This window comes from Mucor velutinosus, assembly GCF_035048745.1.
Source record: "Mucor velutinosus strain NIH1002 chromosome Unknown tig00001569, whole genome shotgun sequence".
Lineage (NCBI taxonomy): Eukaryota > Fungi > Mucoromycota > Mucoromycetes > Mucorales > Mucoraceae > Mucor > Mucor velutinosus.
In genome coordinates, this window is record NW_027041921.1 from 484,412 (window position 1) to 504,328 (window position 19,917).

Consider the following 19,917-nt stretch of genomic DNA (forward strand, 5'->3'; position numbering starts at 1 on the left):
GCTACAGTATGATACCCCCCCCCCCTTATTTCATTTCTTGCCTAGTTGAATTGTACAAATTGAATGATATAATATGAATACATGTATCGCAATTTTACCAAGATGTCTCTCATCCTATTATACATAAATAAAAACTAACGTGTGTTGTTTTGCATTCGTTCTTATTTATTTATTCTCTAATACAAATATTTAGCCTCGAATTATGGATGAAACCATACTGAAGGACATTCAGGATTTGATCCGTAGACCTGTTACTTCTGAAATGCTCGCCTTTGTAGCAGAGCAAGCGGCACTTGTTATTCCATGCCACAGCAACACAGCGATAACAACAACTACAGTCGGTGTGCTACCTCCATTGCACTCGTTTATTGGCTTCCTGGTGAAGCGTTCCTCAGTGCGTACGGGTACATTGCTGGGATCACTGGTCTTCTTGCACAGGTTGCAACAATCCCTGTCCAACATTGCAAAGGGGATGCCATGCACATCGCACCGTATATTCCTGGCTACATTGATAGTTACTTCAAAGGCATTACATGATACTTCGCCAAAGAACAAACATTGGGCAAAATATGCAGCCTATTTCACACTATCAGAAATTAACTTGATGGAGAAGCAGCTATTGTCATTGATGGTTTGTATAGAAATCTCTGCTTGATATTAAAAAAAAAAAAAAAAAGCTAAACTTTATGTTAGAACTATCATGTTTTGATTTCTCCTGCAGATTTGTCTAACGCATACTACCGCTTCAAGCAATACACAAATCCCACAGTAGCGGTTGAAATCACGAAACCCGTAGCAGTGCTCACAGCAACCGCTCAACATCATGCAAATGACGCTGATATCCCAACTTATGCTGCTGCCACCATGTACTCTAGTCAATTGGCCCTGTCCAACACCTCCCTCTCCTCTGAATCCGACTCGTCTGTTTCGACAATGGAAGACAACGACACAGAATCCTATTACTACAAAATGCCGCCCGTGGCCCATATTCGCAATAGAAAAAACTATCAAATCTAAATATGTTGATCATAAATAAATAAACATTTGTTTATTAAACCTACAGCTGCAGTGCTTAACTATATGCCAGGCGCAATGCAATGCAAATGCAGTTATATTATAATTGCGGATACAACCAAAAACTTCGACATCTTGCCACTTGCAAAGTGGATTTTACTTGACATGCCTAGTAACACAATTCAAATTGCTCTGAATCAAATGATGATTCTCGGTGTATAATCCAAGATTCTCCTGCATGATTATGATCTAGAGCCAATATAGACGAAATGGAACAAATGGATGATCGATAAAAAAAACTATACGCGTAAGCATGTTTACAATTATTTTTTTAATCTGTACTAAACAAGCCGAAGTGACACGCCCCACTACTTTCATGAAATGAACTTTTACTAAAATAACTTGGTATATTATTATTTCATACGCTTGTATAAGGCTATTAACCTACGCCTTGCCAGATTCAGCAAGAATGCTGCAACGACATAAACGTCAAATATTTGTAACGATGAATCTATCGTCTGTCTCCGTCATTCATGGTATATCTCGTTTGAACCAAAGATGTATTGGTCTGAACATTTAAAGTTTCGTTTAATCTGGATTCTATTTAAATCTAAGCTTATATATCATAGTGCCTTTTTCATCTAATCTAGATTTCACGTTGCTAGGAAACAGATGAATAGAAATAATCTGCACTGCTGGACACTGCAATTAGAACAAATTGAAAAAAAAAAAACCCCCCCGAAAGATCCCCTCCAAAGATTGAGCATACTAAGCAACCAAGGAGTAGCGTAACATCCATGAGGAGACCCTTTGTGGCTGACTATTTTTCCGTCCTCGTTATCATGAGAAAAAAAAAGAAGAAACCGCATTTCATGAACATCGACATGTTACCTGGTAGTATTTAGGCGAAAATTGCCATTTCGGTAAAGTTAAGGCTTGCTTATCGTATCTTTCCGAGAAAGAACGAATGCCTTCTGTATTTGATGAATCAGAAGCAATGTCTATCGTATACCTTGCCTCTGATATGCACTCGTTCGGGTTGTTGGTAAGCCCCCTACTCAAATCTAATCAAGAAGGAGTTCTGTATCAAGAGGAACATTTCATTTCACGAGTTTCCATGGAAGAAGGCATTCTGGCTTATCTGTCGCGCGCTGAGGCATTTTATGAGAAAGCCACTTTTGCCTGCTTTTGACGATAGCCAAGCAAATACATGACACGCTACTCTTTATTGTATATATACATAATTTGCATGACCAGAGCAGATATTGCTCTACTTGTTCATCAATTGAGATAATGTGGTGAAAAAGCTGTGCAAGTTGTCTTTTGTGAACTCGATATCCTCCTTTAGAAAAGCGGGGAACTTTTGAATTAGTTTAGAGTCTCGATGACAATCCAATGCCGGGCTATAGAACACATAGGCGTTGCTGCCTCTTCCAATGGACAACGCGAATTGTAGGGCTTTACAAGAGTGAGTACATCTGTTATCATTTTACAGCAACAGCAAAACATACCTCCGTTCTTTCCAGTGATCAAGCATTTGTATGAAGTGACACCTTTGTTTGTCTTTGTATCTCGGACGATAAGACCCGTCAAATCCGTGTATAAATCAAGTAAATGTCGTGCATCCTCTGTTGATACTTTGTTTTGATCGTTTAGCTCTGCATTCTTTTGCTCTAATTCAGTCTCAAGCTGACGGACTGCAATGGATGAGTTTCCCAGATGTCGACTGCAATCTGAATAATGTAGTTACCTAAATCTCTAAGCTTCGCAGTTTCATCCTGCTGTTGTTGCTTACTGTCACCCTCCAACGCGAGGTCCATTTCTTTGCTCTTGTTCCAGACGATTTCGAATTGATTTCGTAACTCAAGATAACCTTCCTCTGTATTCTGAGTCCAATGCTGGAAATCTTCCAACGCCTTTTCTGGTTCTGAAGTCCTGACATTCAACACTTCTTCATACTGTATTGTTTTTTCTGCCAATTGCTCTTTGTACTAGATGAATAACGATTAGAGTCATATCGTCACGCTGGATTTATCTTGGTTACCGCCTGTAGTTGTTCTCGTGCTTCACGTAGCTCTTCCTGACATTGACGCAATTCCCAAGAGGAATCATTGGTATGGACGTTGACGGGGTCATGTAATCTTGTCTCTTTCATGTGTGCAAAATCGTCCACATCAGCAGCTAGTCTCTTTCTGCTGCTTTCCATCCTATTGTAGCCATATCCCTCGTTGCCAACAATGTTGCTGTTATGGTGGATCAGTTCTGTAGGCTCTTGAGGGGCTAAAATTTCTTTGATTTGCACAGTTCTTCTTCTAATAGGCGGCAGGTTTTCCAGCGATCTGTCGATCAGATTCAATGCATTCTTCGTCTCTTTTCGGCCAAGAAGTGCAGGATCATGATGAGCAATATTTGTGTGTCTGGTGTCGTTTGGAGGGGTCATTTTGGGCCTCGTTAACTGAATGCGGTTATTGGCATTTGACGTTAGCCTTCTTCTGGACTGCGCCAAAGCTTCCTGGTGTGTCATGTCCCTCGTCATTCTCTCCAGAGTATCATGCGTAGATGGTTCTCCTGCCATGGGTATTTTGTAACGATGAAAAGGTAAAAAGTAGAGTGAGTTTCAACACCAACGATCACGCGTCTAAATACAACCCCTTTGTGATTCGCATTGGACTTGCTGAAACGCGGTCTGTTAAAAATCAACTACGCGATGTTGATAAGTTCCTCTTTCTTTCTGTTTCTTGAACCCTACTCACAATGACTATTACACACGAAGAATACCAGTATCTCGATCTCATCAAACGCATCATGGATGAAGGAGAACATAGAGCAGATCGCACTGGCACTGGTACCTTGGCCATCTTTGCTCCACCTCAACTTAGATTTTCTCTAAAGGATGACATATTCCCTCTCTTGACTACCAAGCGTGTGTTTTACAGAGGTGTTCTCGAGGAATTACTGTGGTTTGTTCGTGGAGATACCAACTCTAAGCATCTCAGCGAGCGCAACATCAAGATATGGGATGGCAACGGCTCTCGCGAGTACTTGGACAAGCTTGGTTTGACACATCGCAAGGAAGGTGATCTGGGACCAGTGTATGGTTTCCAATGGCGTCATTTTGGAGCAAAATACGTTGACTGCGATACAGACTACACAGGACAAGGCATTGATCAGTTACAGGAAGTGATTGACAAGATTAAAAACAACCCCACGGATCGTCGTATCATCCTGAGTGCTTGGAATCCTGCTGACATCCCCATTATGGCCTTGCCACCTTGTCACGCTTTCTGTCAATTTTATGTCAGCACACCTCCTGCTGATGGTAGCCGTGCCAAGTTGTCATGCGTGTTGTATCAAAGATCTTGTGATATGGGCTTGGGTGTGCCATTCAACATTGCCAGCTATGCTCTTTTGACTCGTATGATTGCACATGTTACTGACTTGGATCCAGGAGAATTCATCCATACTATGGGTGATACCCATGTCTACGTGGATCATTTAGACGCCCTTAAGCAGCAGATCGAGCGTGAGCCTAGACCTTTCCCTACATTGAAATTCAACCGCAAGATTACTAGCATTGATGATTTCAAATATGAAGATTTTGTACTTGAAAATTACAATCCTCACAGCAAACTCGACATGAAAATGTCTGTTTAATGACCGCCCTCTCTCCCATTTACATCCTGATAGAAACCATTTCACAATAAATTTCTGTTTATCCTCAACACATACTACTATTATGGCTCGTCATATATTGATAGGTATCTTTATGCCCGTTCTAGTCTTTTCAATACTTTCTTATACTTGCTACCATTACATCTTTACTATCCAAGGTACGTGAGAATACGTGCGCATTTCAACAAGTAAACCTAAATATGCATCATCAAAAGCATCTCGCCTCACTGCCGAAAAACCATGGTATAAAAGCATAAACTCGGGTAACTTGAGAAGGAGGTCAATTCCATCTGCTCTCTGCTAATAAAATTACAGTCTGCGCGTTGATTTTGTGTGTGCATAGCTTGATATCCTATTCTGTCATCATGCTAACACCTGCAGCGAAGCTTCCCTTGAACCAAGACACACAGCTGGAAGAACTGGCGGATACATTTCCATTCCCAAAATATCACCACGCAATAGACTCTGAGAATACACCCATTGTTTCACTAGTTTTATCTGGGGAAAAAGGCGAGCCTCTTTATTGTGAGAAATGCAGAACGGTAAAGCCTGAAAGAACTCATCATTGTAGAGAATGCAATAGATGTGCACCCAAGATGGACCAGTAAGTTTTATTTCACATTTTGCATTCCCAATCTAATTGTATGTTTGCATCTAGTCATTGTATTTGGTACGATGATATTAGTCACAAGCGCCGTATTGGATGTGCTAATATACCAGGTGTAGGATCAATGGGTGTGTGGATGCTAGTAATTACAAACACTTCTTCTTGTTTGTGTTTTATGTTACAGTGTATTCATGTTGGGTGGAGATCAACACGACTCTAATGTTGCTCACAAAAATTACACAGCAAATTGGAGGAAGCATCACATTGGATTTTTGTTGGAAAGCCTACAAGGTATACCTTGCTTCCATTTACTATTTGTGGAAAAATGTTGGATGGATGATGATCAACCGTAAATGGATACCTCTATCGACGGGTGTTGAAGGACTCGGACTAGAAGGCATCAGCTTTCACTGGTATACTGTTGCTGTCTTGTATGTTTTGTTGATTTGTGATAGAGGACTTACAAACTGCTCACCAACCACATTGATAGAGGTTTTCTGTTTGGGCTGACATTGCTTGGTTTCACTGGGGTGCATTTCTACTATATCATTAATAATACAACAAGTATAGAATACGTTGCAAATAGACCAATCTACGTTCGTGCAGACTTTGACAAAAGTGGAAGCAACTACGAGATCATTCAAATTGACCCAAAAACCAATGTATACGGCCAAGGCATTTACAAAAACTGGTGCTCAGTAATGGGATCAAATTTATTCATTTGCCTTTGTAAGTATACATGGCAGTGCTGTCGACTAATTATTAACGCTAATTGCTTTATTACGCAAACTAGTACCGTATGTCGATTTCTTCGCAGCAAAAAAACATACGCTCAAGAAGAATTACCCCTATAACACAGATTTTAGAAACCATATTCTCCAAGATGCTATGCTCCAGCGAGATAGCATGCTTAAATAGGATTAAGTGGGAGTATGTTAAAGTTCATTGAACCAAATATCGATCAATTCTTCGAGCATGAGCGATTGAAGGGTATCAACTTTAACTATATACTATTTCAACTGAATGGGTACTTCCTATTTTCAATAAAGATGCCTAACGTACATACGTTTGTTGCAGCAAAGAAACGAAATTTGGACAGTCAGTTTCTTTATTTCAATCCAAATACTGATGTTTACTCCGTTATTGTCTACACTGTGGCATGGGGAGAATATGCATTATTCCAGTGGGTCTCCATTGTCTCACTCTAAGATCTGCGAGCTAGAATGATTGGCTTGCCATCAATATTCAAAAAACCGGCTCTGGATGGCCAAATAATAAACCGTGAGACCGGCAATACCATTGAGAAAACCTCAAAATCAAAAAACATTTTGTACATCCAGGTCCTCAGGTAAAAAAAAAAAAATAGAATCTCGTCAAACTTAAATATGTTGTAGAATAATGATATTGGAGCAACTTCTTAGTAGTGGGAACATTACATTGGAAATTCTTACTTCTTGAGTTAATCGACATTGGAGATGTTATTTTTAAGCGAGGGAATATACATACTTTAAATTGGAAAAGTTATTATTCTTGAATAAAGCATGCTACAGTTGTCTAATCTCAACAACAATATTCTTCAACATGTCATGTATCTATTGATAACTTGAAACTAGCAAGTTAATATGGCCTTTTTCGTACGCTCCGATTTTTAAAATGCTTGGTCAAATTCATCCTTGTGAGGTGTACACATGCGGAAGGTCAACGGAGCTTCTGTAGTATACATCCATTATGATCTGCATTCCGACAGTTCATCCAGTTACCAGATTTAGATATAAACTGTATGTACACTGGATTAGATGTACGATATCGATTTATACTATAAGAAGATATGGACTTCAGATACGCTAGTACTATAAGAAGATATGGACTTCAGATACGCTAGTACTATAAGATTCATACTATATAAGATATAGGCTATAGATGACACCACGGACATGGATGGCACTATAGACTTATACTTGTATTCCGACATTGACTACGGATGTTTACCATATCTTCTGGATAGGCACCAAGATTAATGCAATATGGGCTTGTTGCTTCAGATGTGCACTTCATGATCCACGCTATAAGACACATGCTTATATCCGTGATACTAGCTACAGATACTTTATGTACTACAGACTTGTGCAATATATGAGACATGCTATAGACATGCCATATATCCAGATACATGCTAAAGATGTATGCTTAGCGATATATATTTTGTGCCAGAAGGGCTACAACTGTCTATAAAGATTAAGGTATTCTTGATGGGTAGATATGTCTGTGTTGTGCAACAACATGGACAAGCTATGATAAGTGAAGTGCATCTCAGCTATCTAAATACTGAGGTTCACCAGATGTGATAAGCGTTGTACAAGATAAATTGCTACTTTGGCATTCAGAACTTAGTATAAATAGAATAACTCTTGTCTTCATCAATAAATCTTTAGTTTTTGTGTCTGATCTTATTCAAATAAGTCTTTTCTTGTTTTTATAATATCGAACATTTTTTATAAGCTACAAATAATAATCCTTTTATTCTTTGTGCTTAACAGAACTGAAGGTCCTGGAATTGAGTAAAAAAAGAAGAGTATTTATACATTTGCAACTAGCCTGTAGGATTAGTGATGATAGAGCGCAATAGGTTCTGCTATTGCGATATCTGGCAAATGTTGTTGATGTTTGATTTAAAGTGGTAATCAATGCAAAAGCACTGGCCATAAGGGTCGATTTGAGTAACCTTGATGGGCTTGGGTGAGCTATCGTCATAGCATAATTTAATGTAACCTTGATGGTTTAAGGTGCGATGTTTGTTATTGAAGTATGGAATCCTTTATCTGGGATATTGTGCAACTATGGCAGCAGAGCATAGTTGTCATATTTGAATACGCTTGTTATTGACTTTATTTTATTTTGATAAATATGACATCTCTTATTACGACCATCATTGGTGTGAGTGAATACACTGCTGTGATCAGGAGTGATTCATTCACACGATGTACGATATAAGCGTGCATCTTTACTTTAGTATGTTTAAATGGTTGTTGATGTAAATTTGAGCGCTTTTATTAATAGATCCAAATAGCATGAATTTGAATGAATGCTATTTGATAAATTTCGGTTTTCAATCAAGTTGCGTTTGGGTGGCTATTTCATTACAACAGATAGAATGTAGTTTAAATAATGCCAGATGTATTGTATTTTTTATAATGACAGAAAAAGAAAATGTATACCACCATTCATAATACTATACACGTTACTGCCAACTCGCTTGTAACAATATTATTAGAAAAATACAAAAATTTAACTGCAAAGAAACTATTGATTTGTAACATTACTATAAAGCAAAATACAACATCTACATACACTGTCTTTTGGAAAAAGGCAAAAAATGCTCCCTGCCAGGATCGAACTGGCGACCTTCAGATTATGAGACTAACGCTCTACCGACTGAGCCAAGGAAGCTTGGTATGTTCGTTGTCATTGACATGTTTGATGGGTTGGTACCTGAAGCCGTATTGCGACACAACGCCAATAAGAGGCGAGTGTTTAAGCCAACCATTCCGGTCCGCAGACAATTTAGAAAGAAGCAGAAGCTAACGGTAGTGACTGACGTCAGCCGTAATATATAGCTAGGATATAAACAGGGATTTGATTGAATTGAATAAAGGGGGTCTTTATCTTCTCATCTAATTTTGTATACATATATACTGTTCATATATATTGTAAACGACATTGGTAGCAGCAGCACGTCTCAATAGATCTAACTGTGTGATTGCTGAACGTGCCTTATTACGAAAGAACTGTTAAAAGGAAGGATTTGTTATATCCGTAAAAGAACTGAAATCAAAGCACTGGTATTATCTCAAGCACCGGTACCCTCTCAAAGCACTGGTATTCTCTCAAGCACTGTAAAATAAAGCACTGGTACAAGCAAAATCTCAAATGTCCACCCCTCAAGAAATATGTGATATGGTGGTGCAGGCGGTGAAGCAGATAACGGGTGAAAGCAGCAACTCTGTTAAGCTCAAGCAACCCCATGAGTACTCTGGTGAACGTGATGTTCGCATTATTGACAACTGGTGCTCTGCTATTGAGACACACAAGGATTTCTATGGCTGGGGTGATGACAAGGCCTTCATCTTTGCAAGTACTCTAATGGCTGGTCGTGCTGCTGAATGGTTGCGTGTGTACAAGGAGTATCATCCAAATGATGCGCCCAAGACCTGGACTGCGTTGAAAGCAGAGCTGCTTCAAAACTTTAGGCCTGCTAGAAGTGTGGATGATGCACGCGATGCTCTTGATTCTCTTGTTCAAACTGGCTCAATGCAAGAATATTGCGATAACTTCATGGATATTATCATGCTCATTCCCGGTATGACACAAGAGGAACAGTGCCATCAATTCAGAAAAGGCATACAAGACATGGAACTCCAGGCTCAACTGCGTGATTACCAACCAGCACAGAGAAAGATCCAAACATACTTTACCCATGCATTGAACTATGCAGCTACAAGACCTCATTTGGGTAGTAGTGGCACCTCTTCTTTCCCCTTTGGTGGTAATCGTGGCATGGTAGTAACAAGAGGTGCTCAACAACAAGGTTATTCGTATGGTACTGGTGGTGGTGGTGGTACTCAAGGTGGTGTTGAACCCATGGATCTTGATGCAATGACTGGTCGTGGTAATAGCTCAACTGTTGTATGTTACTTTTGTAACAAGCCTGGTCATGTCAAGAGACACTGCCGTGAACGTATCGAGGCTATTCGCAAGCTGGATAACACTCATCGCTACAACAACGGTGGTTCTGGTTCACCCAAGGGCAAGAAGAAGCAATTCTACAAGAAGCCAAGGAGACAATTGAATGCTATGGACAATAGTAATGATAGCCCTCCTCCCACTGCTCATGATGACAATGATGATAATAAATTGAACACCACTTGTGAACACTATGTGAAGGGATCTTCATTGAGTCATAAGAAAACCAAGTGTCAATTAGTAACAGCCAAAATGGTTGAGCCTTTGTCAGCAAGGCTTGACAGTGATGTCCCTCACCTTGATCAACTTAACTCGGCCACAAGCTCCTCTTCTTGTGATTTACCCTTGTATGGCGGCTTTGCCTACTCTCATGGCGGTGATCGTCATGTTCCAGTCAAAGTGTTGGTGGATAGTGGTGCCAGTGAATGCTACATCAAGCCAAGCATTGCTCAACAGCTCGAAGGTATCTGGTCTAAGGTTGACAGAGAAGTGGAGACAGCTGGTGGCACTGTGCACAAAATCACAGACAAACTTGATTATGTTCTCAACCTTCAAGGTTACAAGGTACCTGTATCGTCCTTTGTATATGATTCCAAGTTTGACATTATCCTGGGTAGATCTTGGCTAAAACAACACAAGCCTCAGTTTAACTGGGATAACGATACACTTACCTTTTATGACACAACTGTTGAAAACATGGTGGCCAAGTATCTCATTACCCCTAAACAAGTTGACAGATTGTTGAAACACAAGGAAGCAGAGGTGTATCTGTTGCATGTTTGTGAGGACCACAACAAGGAGGTGCAAATTACTATGAGCATGGACACTGAGTGGAAAAAGCAGCTTAGTCAAGAGTATCCTGGTGTTTTCCAAAGCAAGCTGTCTGGTGTACCGTCTACACAGGAGGTGGAGCATGTAATTGACACCGGTGACGCAGCACCCATCAACAAGCCGGCATACAAGATGAGTCCTTTGGAGTTGGATGAGCTCAAGAGACAGCTGAAGGAACTGCTTGCTGCCGGTATGATTCGTCCTAGCACGTCGCCATGGGGTTCGCCTGTTCTATTTGTCAAGAAAAAGGATGGTTCTATGCGCATGTGTATTGACTACCGAGCTCTCAACAAGGTGACAGTGCGTAACACCTTTCCACTGCCTAGAATTGACGAATGCTTGGATCGTTTGAAGGGTGCATCCTATTTTTCTTGCCTGGATCTCAAAAGCGGCTACCACCAAATCCGTATTAAGGACACCGATATTCCCAAAACAGCGATAAATACTCGATATGGTAAATTTGAATGGTCCGTACTAGGAATGGGGTTGTGCAATAGCCCACCTACCTTTCAAGCTTGGATGAACAAACTGCTGGGCTACGAGTGCATTGACAAGTTCGCGTTGTGCTACCTAGACGATGTATGTATCTTTAGTCCCACTTTGGACTCCCACAAGAAGCATATCAAGATTGTGCTGGACAAATTCAAGGAGGCAGGATTGATCGTCAACATTGACAAGTGTCGCTTTGCACAGCAAAAACTGGTGTTCCTGGGATTCGAGATTTGCCAGCATGGCATCCAACCCTCTGCGCAGAAGGTCAAGGCTGTCCAAGAGTGGCCAACGCCGTCGAACGTGCAGGAGGTTCGCCAGTTCATGGGTCTTGCACAGCATTACAGAAGGTTTATCAAGGCGTTCGCTCACATTGCAGCACCACTCACGAATCTGACACAAGGTTCTGGCCCAAAAAAGAGAGCGATCGAATGGACGGATGCGTGTGAGTCAAGCTTCCAGCAACTGAAGCAATTACTTATCTCTGCACCTGTGCTCATGGTCCCTGACATGTCAAAGCCCTTCAGGATTGAGACCGATAGCAGCGACTTTGGTGTTGGCGGTGTGCTATTACAGCCTGGTGATGGGGACAGCAAGCAATGGCATCCAGTGGCATTCGAGTCAAAAAAGCTTTCCTTAGCAGAGCAGAAGTTACCAGCACAAGAAAGAGAGCTCATTGGTATTGTGCACGCGTTACGTACCTGGCGTTGTTACATTGACGGTTGTCCTGGCGGCTATGTGGTGTGTTGTGATCACAACCCTTTGACTTATTTCCGCACCCAACAGAAGCCTACGCCTCGTCTGGTCAGATGGATTGCCGATTTGGAGATGTTTGCTCCCAAGATTATATACAAGCCTGGCAAGGAGAACGTCGTGGCGGACGCTCTGTCTCGTATTGGTGATGCCTCCCAACCTGCCAAGGAATCTTTGGAGCCCCTTTACCTGTATGCGTCATGGAGTCAATTGCCCAAGGAGTTGCAATCTGACTGGCCTTTGTTGTATGCTGCTGGCACGGATGACAAGGTAAAATCCAAGGAGCTCAAGGCTATGCTGAAGCGAGAGAAGCCCAACTTTACCATCAAGAATGGCCGTTTGTTCCGTATCGTCAAGCACAAGGAGGCAGACAAGCCAGCGTTGGAGGTTCCCTTTGTTCCCTTTTCTCAAAGAGCAGATTTGGTGTCCAAGTACCACGAGAGCTTTGGCCATGCTTCGGTCAGAAACTTGATGCATCTAATGGGAAAGCGTTACTGGTGGCCACGCATGAAAACGGATATCACAGAGTAGATTGCCCCTTGTCCAGCATGTCAACTCAACAGCAAGAAGGTGGCCAAGCATCAAGACGAGATGCATCCTTTGCCAATACCTGTGGGTGCCTTTGAGCGTTGGCATCTAGACTTTGTTGGAGAACTGCCACACACTGGGAACGGTAATCGCTGGTTGATTACAGCTGTGGATGCCACCACTAACTGGCCAATTGCGTGTGCCTTGCCAGAAGCGACCAAGGAGGCTGTTGCGCAGTTCATATACAAGGAGATTGTCACTCGTTTTGGTTGCCCCGTAGAGTTTATTACAGATCGAGGCGCAAATTTCTGCAGCGAACTAGTGCAAGAGTATGTCAAGCTACTGGGTAGTCATCACAAGCTGACTAGTGCATTCCATCCACGCACGAATAGCAAGGTTGAGCGCTACAATGGTACAGTCAAGGATATGCTTCGCAAGTACGTGCAAGGCGCTCTTCATCGATGGGATGAATATGTGGATGTTGCCGTCTGGGCGTCTCGTGTATGGAAAAATGCGACTACAGGCTATAGCCCCTTCTTTTTGGTGTATGGCAGAGAGCCTCGCTTACCTGGTGATGCCATTATTCCATTCATCTCTAACGAGTCCATGCAAGATCCAAGAACAGTGGCAGACATTACAGCAAGGGAACTCGCAGCACTGGGTCAGCATAGAGCAGCTGCACAAGCAAGAATGAAGGCGGTGTCGGATAAGGACAAGGAGCGTTGGGACAAGGCCATGAGCATGGTGGACTATGAAGTGGGCGACCTGGTTTTGTTGACACATGAGGGCAAGTTTGGACTGGAGCCACGTTTCAAGGGTCCCTATATCATTACTCAAGCATTTGATGAATATGGTACTTACCAATTGGAGACAATGGCTGGACAGAAGCTGGAGTCCTTAGTGCATCGTGACAGACTCAAGAGGGCAAAAGGTGACAAGCCAGATGAAGCATGGTATGATCCTACAGCAAGTCGTCGATTGGTCAAGGCAGCAACATCGTCTCGTAGTGGCAGATTGCCCAAAGCATCATTATCTTCTGGTAGGAAAGGAGGGGGTGGTAGCTATCCTGCTACAACTGGTTACGTCAATGTGGGTCGAAGTAATGATGCCACACCTCCACCTATCTCTATTACAGCCTCAATGCCTGACTCGTCTACATCAAATGTTGGTGTCCCTACTACGAATGAACAGGATCCTGAGCTATCTAGCAGCATGTATGGCAGCCAAGAGGGTGTGTCACTATTTGTCGACATGACAGAAAGCTTACCTGAGATCGTGGTGACCCATCATGTGGAGCTTCAACAACAAGAACAAGCAGAAATGTCGGATGTTGGTAGCGATGGCAACTCTATAATAGAGGAAGACCAGAATGAGTTGAGGCATGTTGTGGATGCGTATGACGATATTTCATCATACGAAGAAGAGTACGACAGTGCAATGTCAGATGTAGCCAGTAAGGAACAAAAAAGGGAGGATCGAGCCATCATCAAGAATATGATAGAAGGATATGATGATATATCCTCAGCAGATGAATTCGATGTTGATATACTGGAGGACGATAATATTGATAGAGTACATGTCACCAGCGATGAACAGCATGAAGTCGCGTTGGAAGAGGCAGTGATTAGTGATGGCGACATCTCTTTGCACACTGCTGGAAGTGCCGAGGTATCATCAACAACAAAAGAAAAAGAGAGAGTGCAAGAGGAGTGTTGTGCCAGAAGGGCTACAACTGTCTATAAAGATTAAGGTATTCTTGATGGGTAGATATGTCTGTGTTGTGCAACAACATGGACAAGCTATGATAAGTGAAGTGCATCTCAGCTATCTAAATACTGAGGTTCACCAGATGTGATAAGCGTTGTACAAGATAAATTGCTACTTTGGCATTCAGAACTTAGTATAAATAGAATAACTCTTGTCTTCATCAATAAATCTTTAGTTTTTGTGTCTGATCTTATTCAAATAAGTCTTTTCTTGTTTTTATAATATTGAACATTTTTTATAAGCTACAAATAATAATCCTTTTATTCTTTGTGCTTAACATTTTTTAAGATCGTGTAAATCAGAATCTTCCAGATTTTAACCTACCTATCTAATTTAAACCGAAAATATGACTATGAATGATTTTACTGTGTCTCCTGCAGAACAGAACAAGAGTTCAGATGTTCAAGCTGTTGGAAGCGAGCTTTCATACGGAGGAGCTGTAGAGCGACTTCGTCAGGAGGTTCATGGGTTGATCGCTGAAGTTGCGAACAGTGGGTACAAGTCGGACGAAGAGGTCGACGCTTTGAAGGCTGCCCTGTCAAAGAAGTGCTCTAACTTGGAGGCTATAGAGAAAGCTCTCTCTATGGTCACACCTAACCAGAGTCCTTCCCAAGTAACAGTGGTTAGTCAAGGTGCGGCTAATAGTTCAACTGTACCTGATGATCTTCCTTTGTTCCAATGGTTTGGACGTGTCAAAGATGAAAAAAAGGAAGTTTTTGCCAACATTGAGGAGTGTTGTCGCCGGTTTTCCGATAAGTTGAGCAGTTGCACGCTTGATCTTGACGAACACTGGTATCGTTTACTTCCTCCTTGTCTTCCCGGCGATCTTCGCAATTGGCTTGATGAGTTTGTGAAAGCATCTGGCTCCACTGTGTCTTGGGCTACCTTGAAGGGAGCTATCATCGGTCGTTTTGGTACACCAAAAGAACAGCTCAGATTCGAAAGAATTAGGGAGTTTCTTCGTTGTACTAAAGGAAACGAAGAATCCGTTGATGGTTTCGTAGAGCGGTTTAAGACGTTGAGAAATAGAGCTGACATCAGTGATAAGGGTGTCGTAGCGATGGTGTTTTTTGACGCTTTCCCCAAGGTTACCGCTAGGTTGCTAATGGTTGCTATGAGTCAGGCACCAGAATCGTCATTTTATGACATTGATTATGTGTCCTCTCTCGTGCGCAAGATGGATATGATGGCTATTGAGACGGGTCAAGAATCTTTGGGCTCTGTTTTTGATGGAAGAAAACGCGCTGCTGACATACCTGTTTCGAACGAAGCAAAGAAGTCTCGGTACGCACCTTCTTCTAGTGGAAACGCTCTGCAAAGCAGCTCTTCGTCGAGATCCAATGGTCCCTCGTCCAACTCTCCACGTTCTGGTGCTAATCGTTTTGGCAAAACATTTGCTGAACATGTTGCTGAAGGGACTTGCTCCAAATGTAACGGTCCTCGACCAAAGGGGCAGATGCATCACTGCAACACTGCTATTCGTACTGGTGGTGGTAACACCCATCAGGGCAATGGTGGTAAAAAAGTTTTGCGTGCCATGACTAAGAAACGTGGTGGCAAACATTCGATGGATGCTGCAATCCAAGCTGCTTTTCTCTCTGCTCGTGTTGATCGTGCGTTAGCTGAGAAAGGTGCTTCTTCCCCTGCTCTCTCCTCTGCTGAACAATCGGTGGATGATGTTGTCCTTGCTCCTTCTTCTGGTGGTAGTGACAATGTTGATGTTGACCAAGATGCTGTGATGAGTGAAGCTCATGGTATCTTTGAGGATACTGACCTGGTGAATCGTGCCCAGTCTATTCTTCTTGAAAAAGAGATGAGTAGCATGTCTGTGGACGACGATACGCTACAAAATATATTTGCTCAGCAATGTAAGTTCGATGCTAGATTTAGTGCTCCACCTACTATGACCACCAATGCTATTTGTGTTCCTATTGTGGTTCAAAATGTCATTTGCTTTGGCTTAGTGGATACGGGTGCTACGTTTTCGTGCGTCACTGACAAGTTCTTTCAATTCTTAGGAGGAACCTCTCTTGCTGGATTTGAGGCTAATGATGATGATGAGAGCTTTGTTCAAATGGCTCATGAAGTAACGACTGTGCCTAGAATAGGTGCGGTACGTTTGCACATTAGCTACAATAAATCAAATAAAAACCATTTGTTTGAAGTATTTCCATTCTATTCTGAGGAAAACGTACCTGTGTTGCTTGGTATGGATATTTTGTCCAAGCTTGGCATTGGTCTTACGGGCTTGGTGAGTCAACATGGCTTTCAATCAGGTCCTCGTGTACCAGACCCTATTGATGATGGTATTACTCCAAACGCACATCCTTTTGGTAGTGAGGAAGAGAGACAGCCGTTTCTACTTGCACTAAAGGGGTTATTAGAAGAGAATTCGCGCATTGATATGAAGAATACTCAGTGTAATCTGCCGGATTCGATTATTAAGCTTGATACTAAACCAGGTGCTGTCGCTTGGCGAGCTCAATATCCTTTGCCTGAAGCTTATCGTGATGCTGTTGCCAAACAAATTCAGATATGGCTTGATGAGGGTGTTGTTGAAAGATCTGCTAGTCATACACGTTTCAATCATCCATTGTTGGTTGTAAAGAAAAAGGACGCTGATGGTAATTACACAATGTCTAAGCCTAGAGTGGTGTGTGACGTTCGTAAGTTGAATGCTATCTTGGAAGTGGATGACAAACAACAGTTACCTTTGATCTCTCATATCCATCAGAGCATTGGTACAAAAATGATTCATACTTGTCTCGATATCCATGCTTGCTTTACTAGTTTTGGTTTGGATCCAGAGCAAGCTCATAAAGTTTCATTTACTTGTCCCTTCACGAATATCCAATACACCCATAAAAAGGCTGCTTATGGAATTCGCCATGTCGGATCGGTGGTTGTACGCACATTGCAAACACTGCTCTCTGATTTGAATACAAGATCTAGTTCTACTTCGTTTCCTACTGATGGTGATCACTCGGTTTCCTGCTATGTAGATGACATCTTATGCAGTAGTAATGGGAGCCTACAAGATCACTATGCGTTGGTTGCTGAGGTAATTCGTCGTTTAACCGATGCTAATTTGGTGCTCAATCCTGAGAAAGTCGTCTTCGCTCAGCGTAGTATTTATCTCTTGGGATGGAGTGTTATTAATGGTAAATTACTGCCTGACGGTAGAAAACTTACCAACATTGCAGATTGGCCGGCTATTACCACTGGTCGTCAATTGGCATCTTTCTTGGGTTTAATGTCGTACTTTCGTGCTGCCATTCCATGTTATTCTCGTCTGACTCGAGATCTTGATAGCTTGAAACAGTACAAAGATCTAACAGATGTTTGGAATGAGTCTCATACAAAAGCGATTGCCGACTTGAAGGATGCACTTACGATGGCACTTGTGCTGTCACCTCCTGATTTTTCGATTCGATTTCACTTGGCTACTGATGCTAGTTTAACTGCTCTTGGCGCGGTTTTATATCAAGTGGTCAACGATGAAATTCGATATGTAGGTCTCGTATCTCGTAAATTGTCTGTTTCTGAGCGTAACTACAGTACTACGAAAAGGGAATTGCTAGGGATTTGCTATGCCTTGGTTAAGTTTCATCGTTTTCTGTATATGCGAGAGTTTACCTTACATACGGACCATACGAGTCTGATCTACTTGAATACACAGGAAGTCCCCAATGCACTCATGCTTGGATGGTGGGAGACCATTTTTTCTTATACTTTCGATATTGTGCATTTGCCCGGTGTCCTTAACGTAATTCCTGATGCTTTATCTCGACTTTACGAAGATTCGGATGCTGATGCTTCAGCACGACATCTTCTGGGGGGCAGGTACTATGCTGATGGTGGTGAAAGTGTAAAGAGAAAGAAAAAGGGTTCCAAAAACAAACTCAAGGTTGTCACACCTTCGCCTCCAATGAAACGTACTTTGGTCAAGACAACTAAGGCGTTACGATCTAATTCTTTTAGCAACCATGCACGCACTGCGGTAAACGCTACTCTTATCAAAGATGGCACCACCACAGCTGTCTCGCAAAAGCAAAAGGAATTCATATTGCGTACGCTTAGGTTTGCTGACTATATCACTCCTCCTGCTAATGAAAGAGACAATATGATCATTGCTCAGCATCTGGTTGGACATTTTGGGATCAAACATGTTGAAACTGCAATTCATCATGAAGGGTTTCACTGGGTGAACATTCGGAAAGACATAGAAAGAATATTAGCCGATTGTGACGAGTGTAACAGGTACAATATCGCTAGAGAGGGATATCATCCTTTCCGTAGTGTCAATGCAGCCCAACCTTTGGATCATTGGTGCATGGATCTCGGTGATATGGGTGTTACTAGCTCTTTCGGCAGCAACTTTCTATTTGTCCTTACTGATTACTTTACGAGATTTACTGTGATAAGATGCATTCCAGACAAGAAGGCTACGACAATTGCCAGGGAAATGCTTCAAGTTTTCTCACTTTTTGGATGGCCAATCAAGTTGACTTCAGACAGAGGCCTGGAATGGATAAATGAGGTGGTCCGTGCTATGATGGACATCAGTGGGATAGACCATCGCCTGTCATTAGGGTACAATCCATTGGGTAACTCGGTTTCTGAGTCATTTATCAAAATATGTAAGTTAACGACTATCAAGTTGTTAAAAGGTAAGAGGGATCAATGGGAGCACTTCATTCCGTGGGTGAATTACTGCATCAATGTCAAGTATGCTCGGCTACATAAATCTCGTCCGTATACACTTTTGTTTAATCGTCAACCAAATGGTCTGGCTGATTACTCAAAGGTGGACTATTCCAAACGTTTGGAGAAAGCTGATAACAGACTCATTGACAAACGATACCGTTTTGTACAAGATGTTCTTATCCCGGCTATTTCTAAGCGTATTGTGGATACACAAAATGCTGATCATGCTAACTTTGCGAAGAAACATAAGGTCATTGCCGAACCCTATCCTATTGGTAGTAAAGTTATGATTAAAAATGTTCATCGTCAAAATAAGTTAGATGAACGGTATGAAGGACCTTATTTGATTCATAGTATAACCGATAAAGGTTCCTATGTGCTGGCTGACAAGACGGGTGCACTCCTTAGTCGAGATGTGCCTACCCATCATATCAAGTACCAAGTCGCTGCGAATCCTCAGCCAATCACAATTGATGAATTCTCTGCAGAGCATTACGAAATTCAAGCTGTGATTGATCATAGAGGATCTCCTGGTAACTATGAGTATAAGGTAAAATGGAAAGGGTTCGATGATCCTAGTGAAGATACTTGGGAGCCTGTGAAAAACTTTGATTCGGCCAAACACATTGAGCTGTATTGGGCTCGAAGAGAAGGTGCAAAGGCTGCTGGTAAACGTAGGTTAGCTCCTCAAACAGTTAACTGGCGAACTACTACTACTCGCGAAATTGGTCAGAGTGGTAGATCAAACAGGTCTTAAATGGCTACTAGCATGATGGGATCAAGTCTTTTCCTTACATTTTTGTCCTATG

The 19,917-nt window shown here is 42.0% G+C and overlaps 7 protein-coding genes and 1 non-coding gene across 8 annotated transcripts; 6 read left to right on the plus strand and 2 right to left on the minus strand.

Annotated features, from left to right (window-relative positions):
* Positions 1-202: 202 nt before the first annotated feature.
* ATC70_012337 (uncharacterized protein) lies at positions 203-1,017 on the plus strand (the record flags this gene model as incomplete). Its single annotated transcript, XM_064831512.1, has 2 exons — positions 203-631; positions 694-1,017. The coding sequence occupies 2 exons, from the start codon at positions 203-205 to the stop codon at positions 1,015-1,017; spliced, it is 753 nt and encodes a 250-aa protein (XP_064677792.1).
* Positions 1,018-2,284: 1,267 nt separating this feature from the next.
* ATC70_012338 (uncharacterized protein) lies at positions 2,285-3,589 on the minus strand (the record flags this gene model as incomplete). The annotated part of the gene is made up of 4 exons (XM_064831513.1): positions 2,285-2,472; positions 2,526-2,711; positions 2,765-3,005; positions 3,059-3,589. The coding sequence occupies 4 exons, from the start codon at positions 3,587-3,589 to the stop codon at positions 2,285-2,287; spliced, it is 1,146 nt and encodes a 381-aa protein (XP_064677793.1).
* Positions 3,590-3,768: 179 nt separating this feature from the next.
* ATC70_012339 (uncharacterized protein) lies at positions 3,769-4,668 on the plus strand (the record flags this gene model as incomplete). The annotated part of the gene is made up of 1 exon (XM_064831514.1): positions 3,769-4,668. The coding sequence occupies one exon, from the start codon at positions 3,769-3,771 to the stop codon at positions 4,666-4,668; it is 900 nt and encodes a 299-aa protein (XP_064677794.1).
* An 844-nt stretch (positions 4,669-5,512) lies between these two features.
* On the plus strand, positions 5,513-6,211 carry ATC70_012340 (uncharacterized protein; the record flags this gene model as incomplete). The annotated part of the gene is made up of 3 exons (XM_064831515.1): positions 5,513-5,724; positions 5,784-6,022; positions 6,087-6,211. The coding sequence occupies 3 exons, from the start codon at positions 5,513-5,515 to the stop codon at positions 6,209-6,211; spliced, it is 576 nt and encodes a 191-aa protein (XP_064677795.1).
* Positions 6,212-8,667: 2,456 nt separating this feature from the next.
* ATC70_012341 lies at positions 8,668-8,740 on the minus strand. Its single transcript has one exon. It is a non-coding gene; the product is annotated as a tRNA-Met (tRNA).
* Positions 8,741-9,220: 480 nt separating this feature from the next.
* On the plus strand, positions 9,221-12,637 carry ATC70_012342 (uncharacterized protein; the record flags this gene model as incomplete). Its single annotated transcript, XM_064831516.1, has 1 exon — positions 9,221-12,637. One exon carries the CDS (start codon positions 9,221-9,223, stop codon positions 12,635-12,637), a length of 3,417 nt encoding a protein of 1,138 aa, XP_064677796.1.
* Positions 12,638-12,697: 60 nt separating this feature from the next.
* ATC70_012343 (uncharacterized protein) lies at positions 12,698-14,383 on the plus strand (the record flags this gene model as incomplete). Its single annotated transcript, XM_064831517.1, has 1 exon — positions 12,698-14,383. One exon carries the CDS (start codon positions 12,698-12,700, stop codon positions 14,381-14,383), a length of 1,686 nt encoding a protein of 561 aa, XP_064677797.1.
* A 364-nt stretch (positions 14,384-14,747) lies between these two features.
* ATC70_012344 (uncharacterized protein) lies at positions 14,748-19,865 on the plus strand (the record flags this gene model as incomplete). The annotated part of the gene is made up of 1 exon (XM_064831518.1): positions 14,748-19,865. One exon carries the CDS (start codon positions 14,748-14,750, stop codon positions 19,863-19,865), a length of 5,118 nt encoding a protein of 1,705 aa, XP_064677798.1.
* Positions 19,866-19,917: the final 52 nt, after the last annotated feature.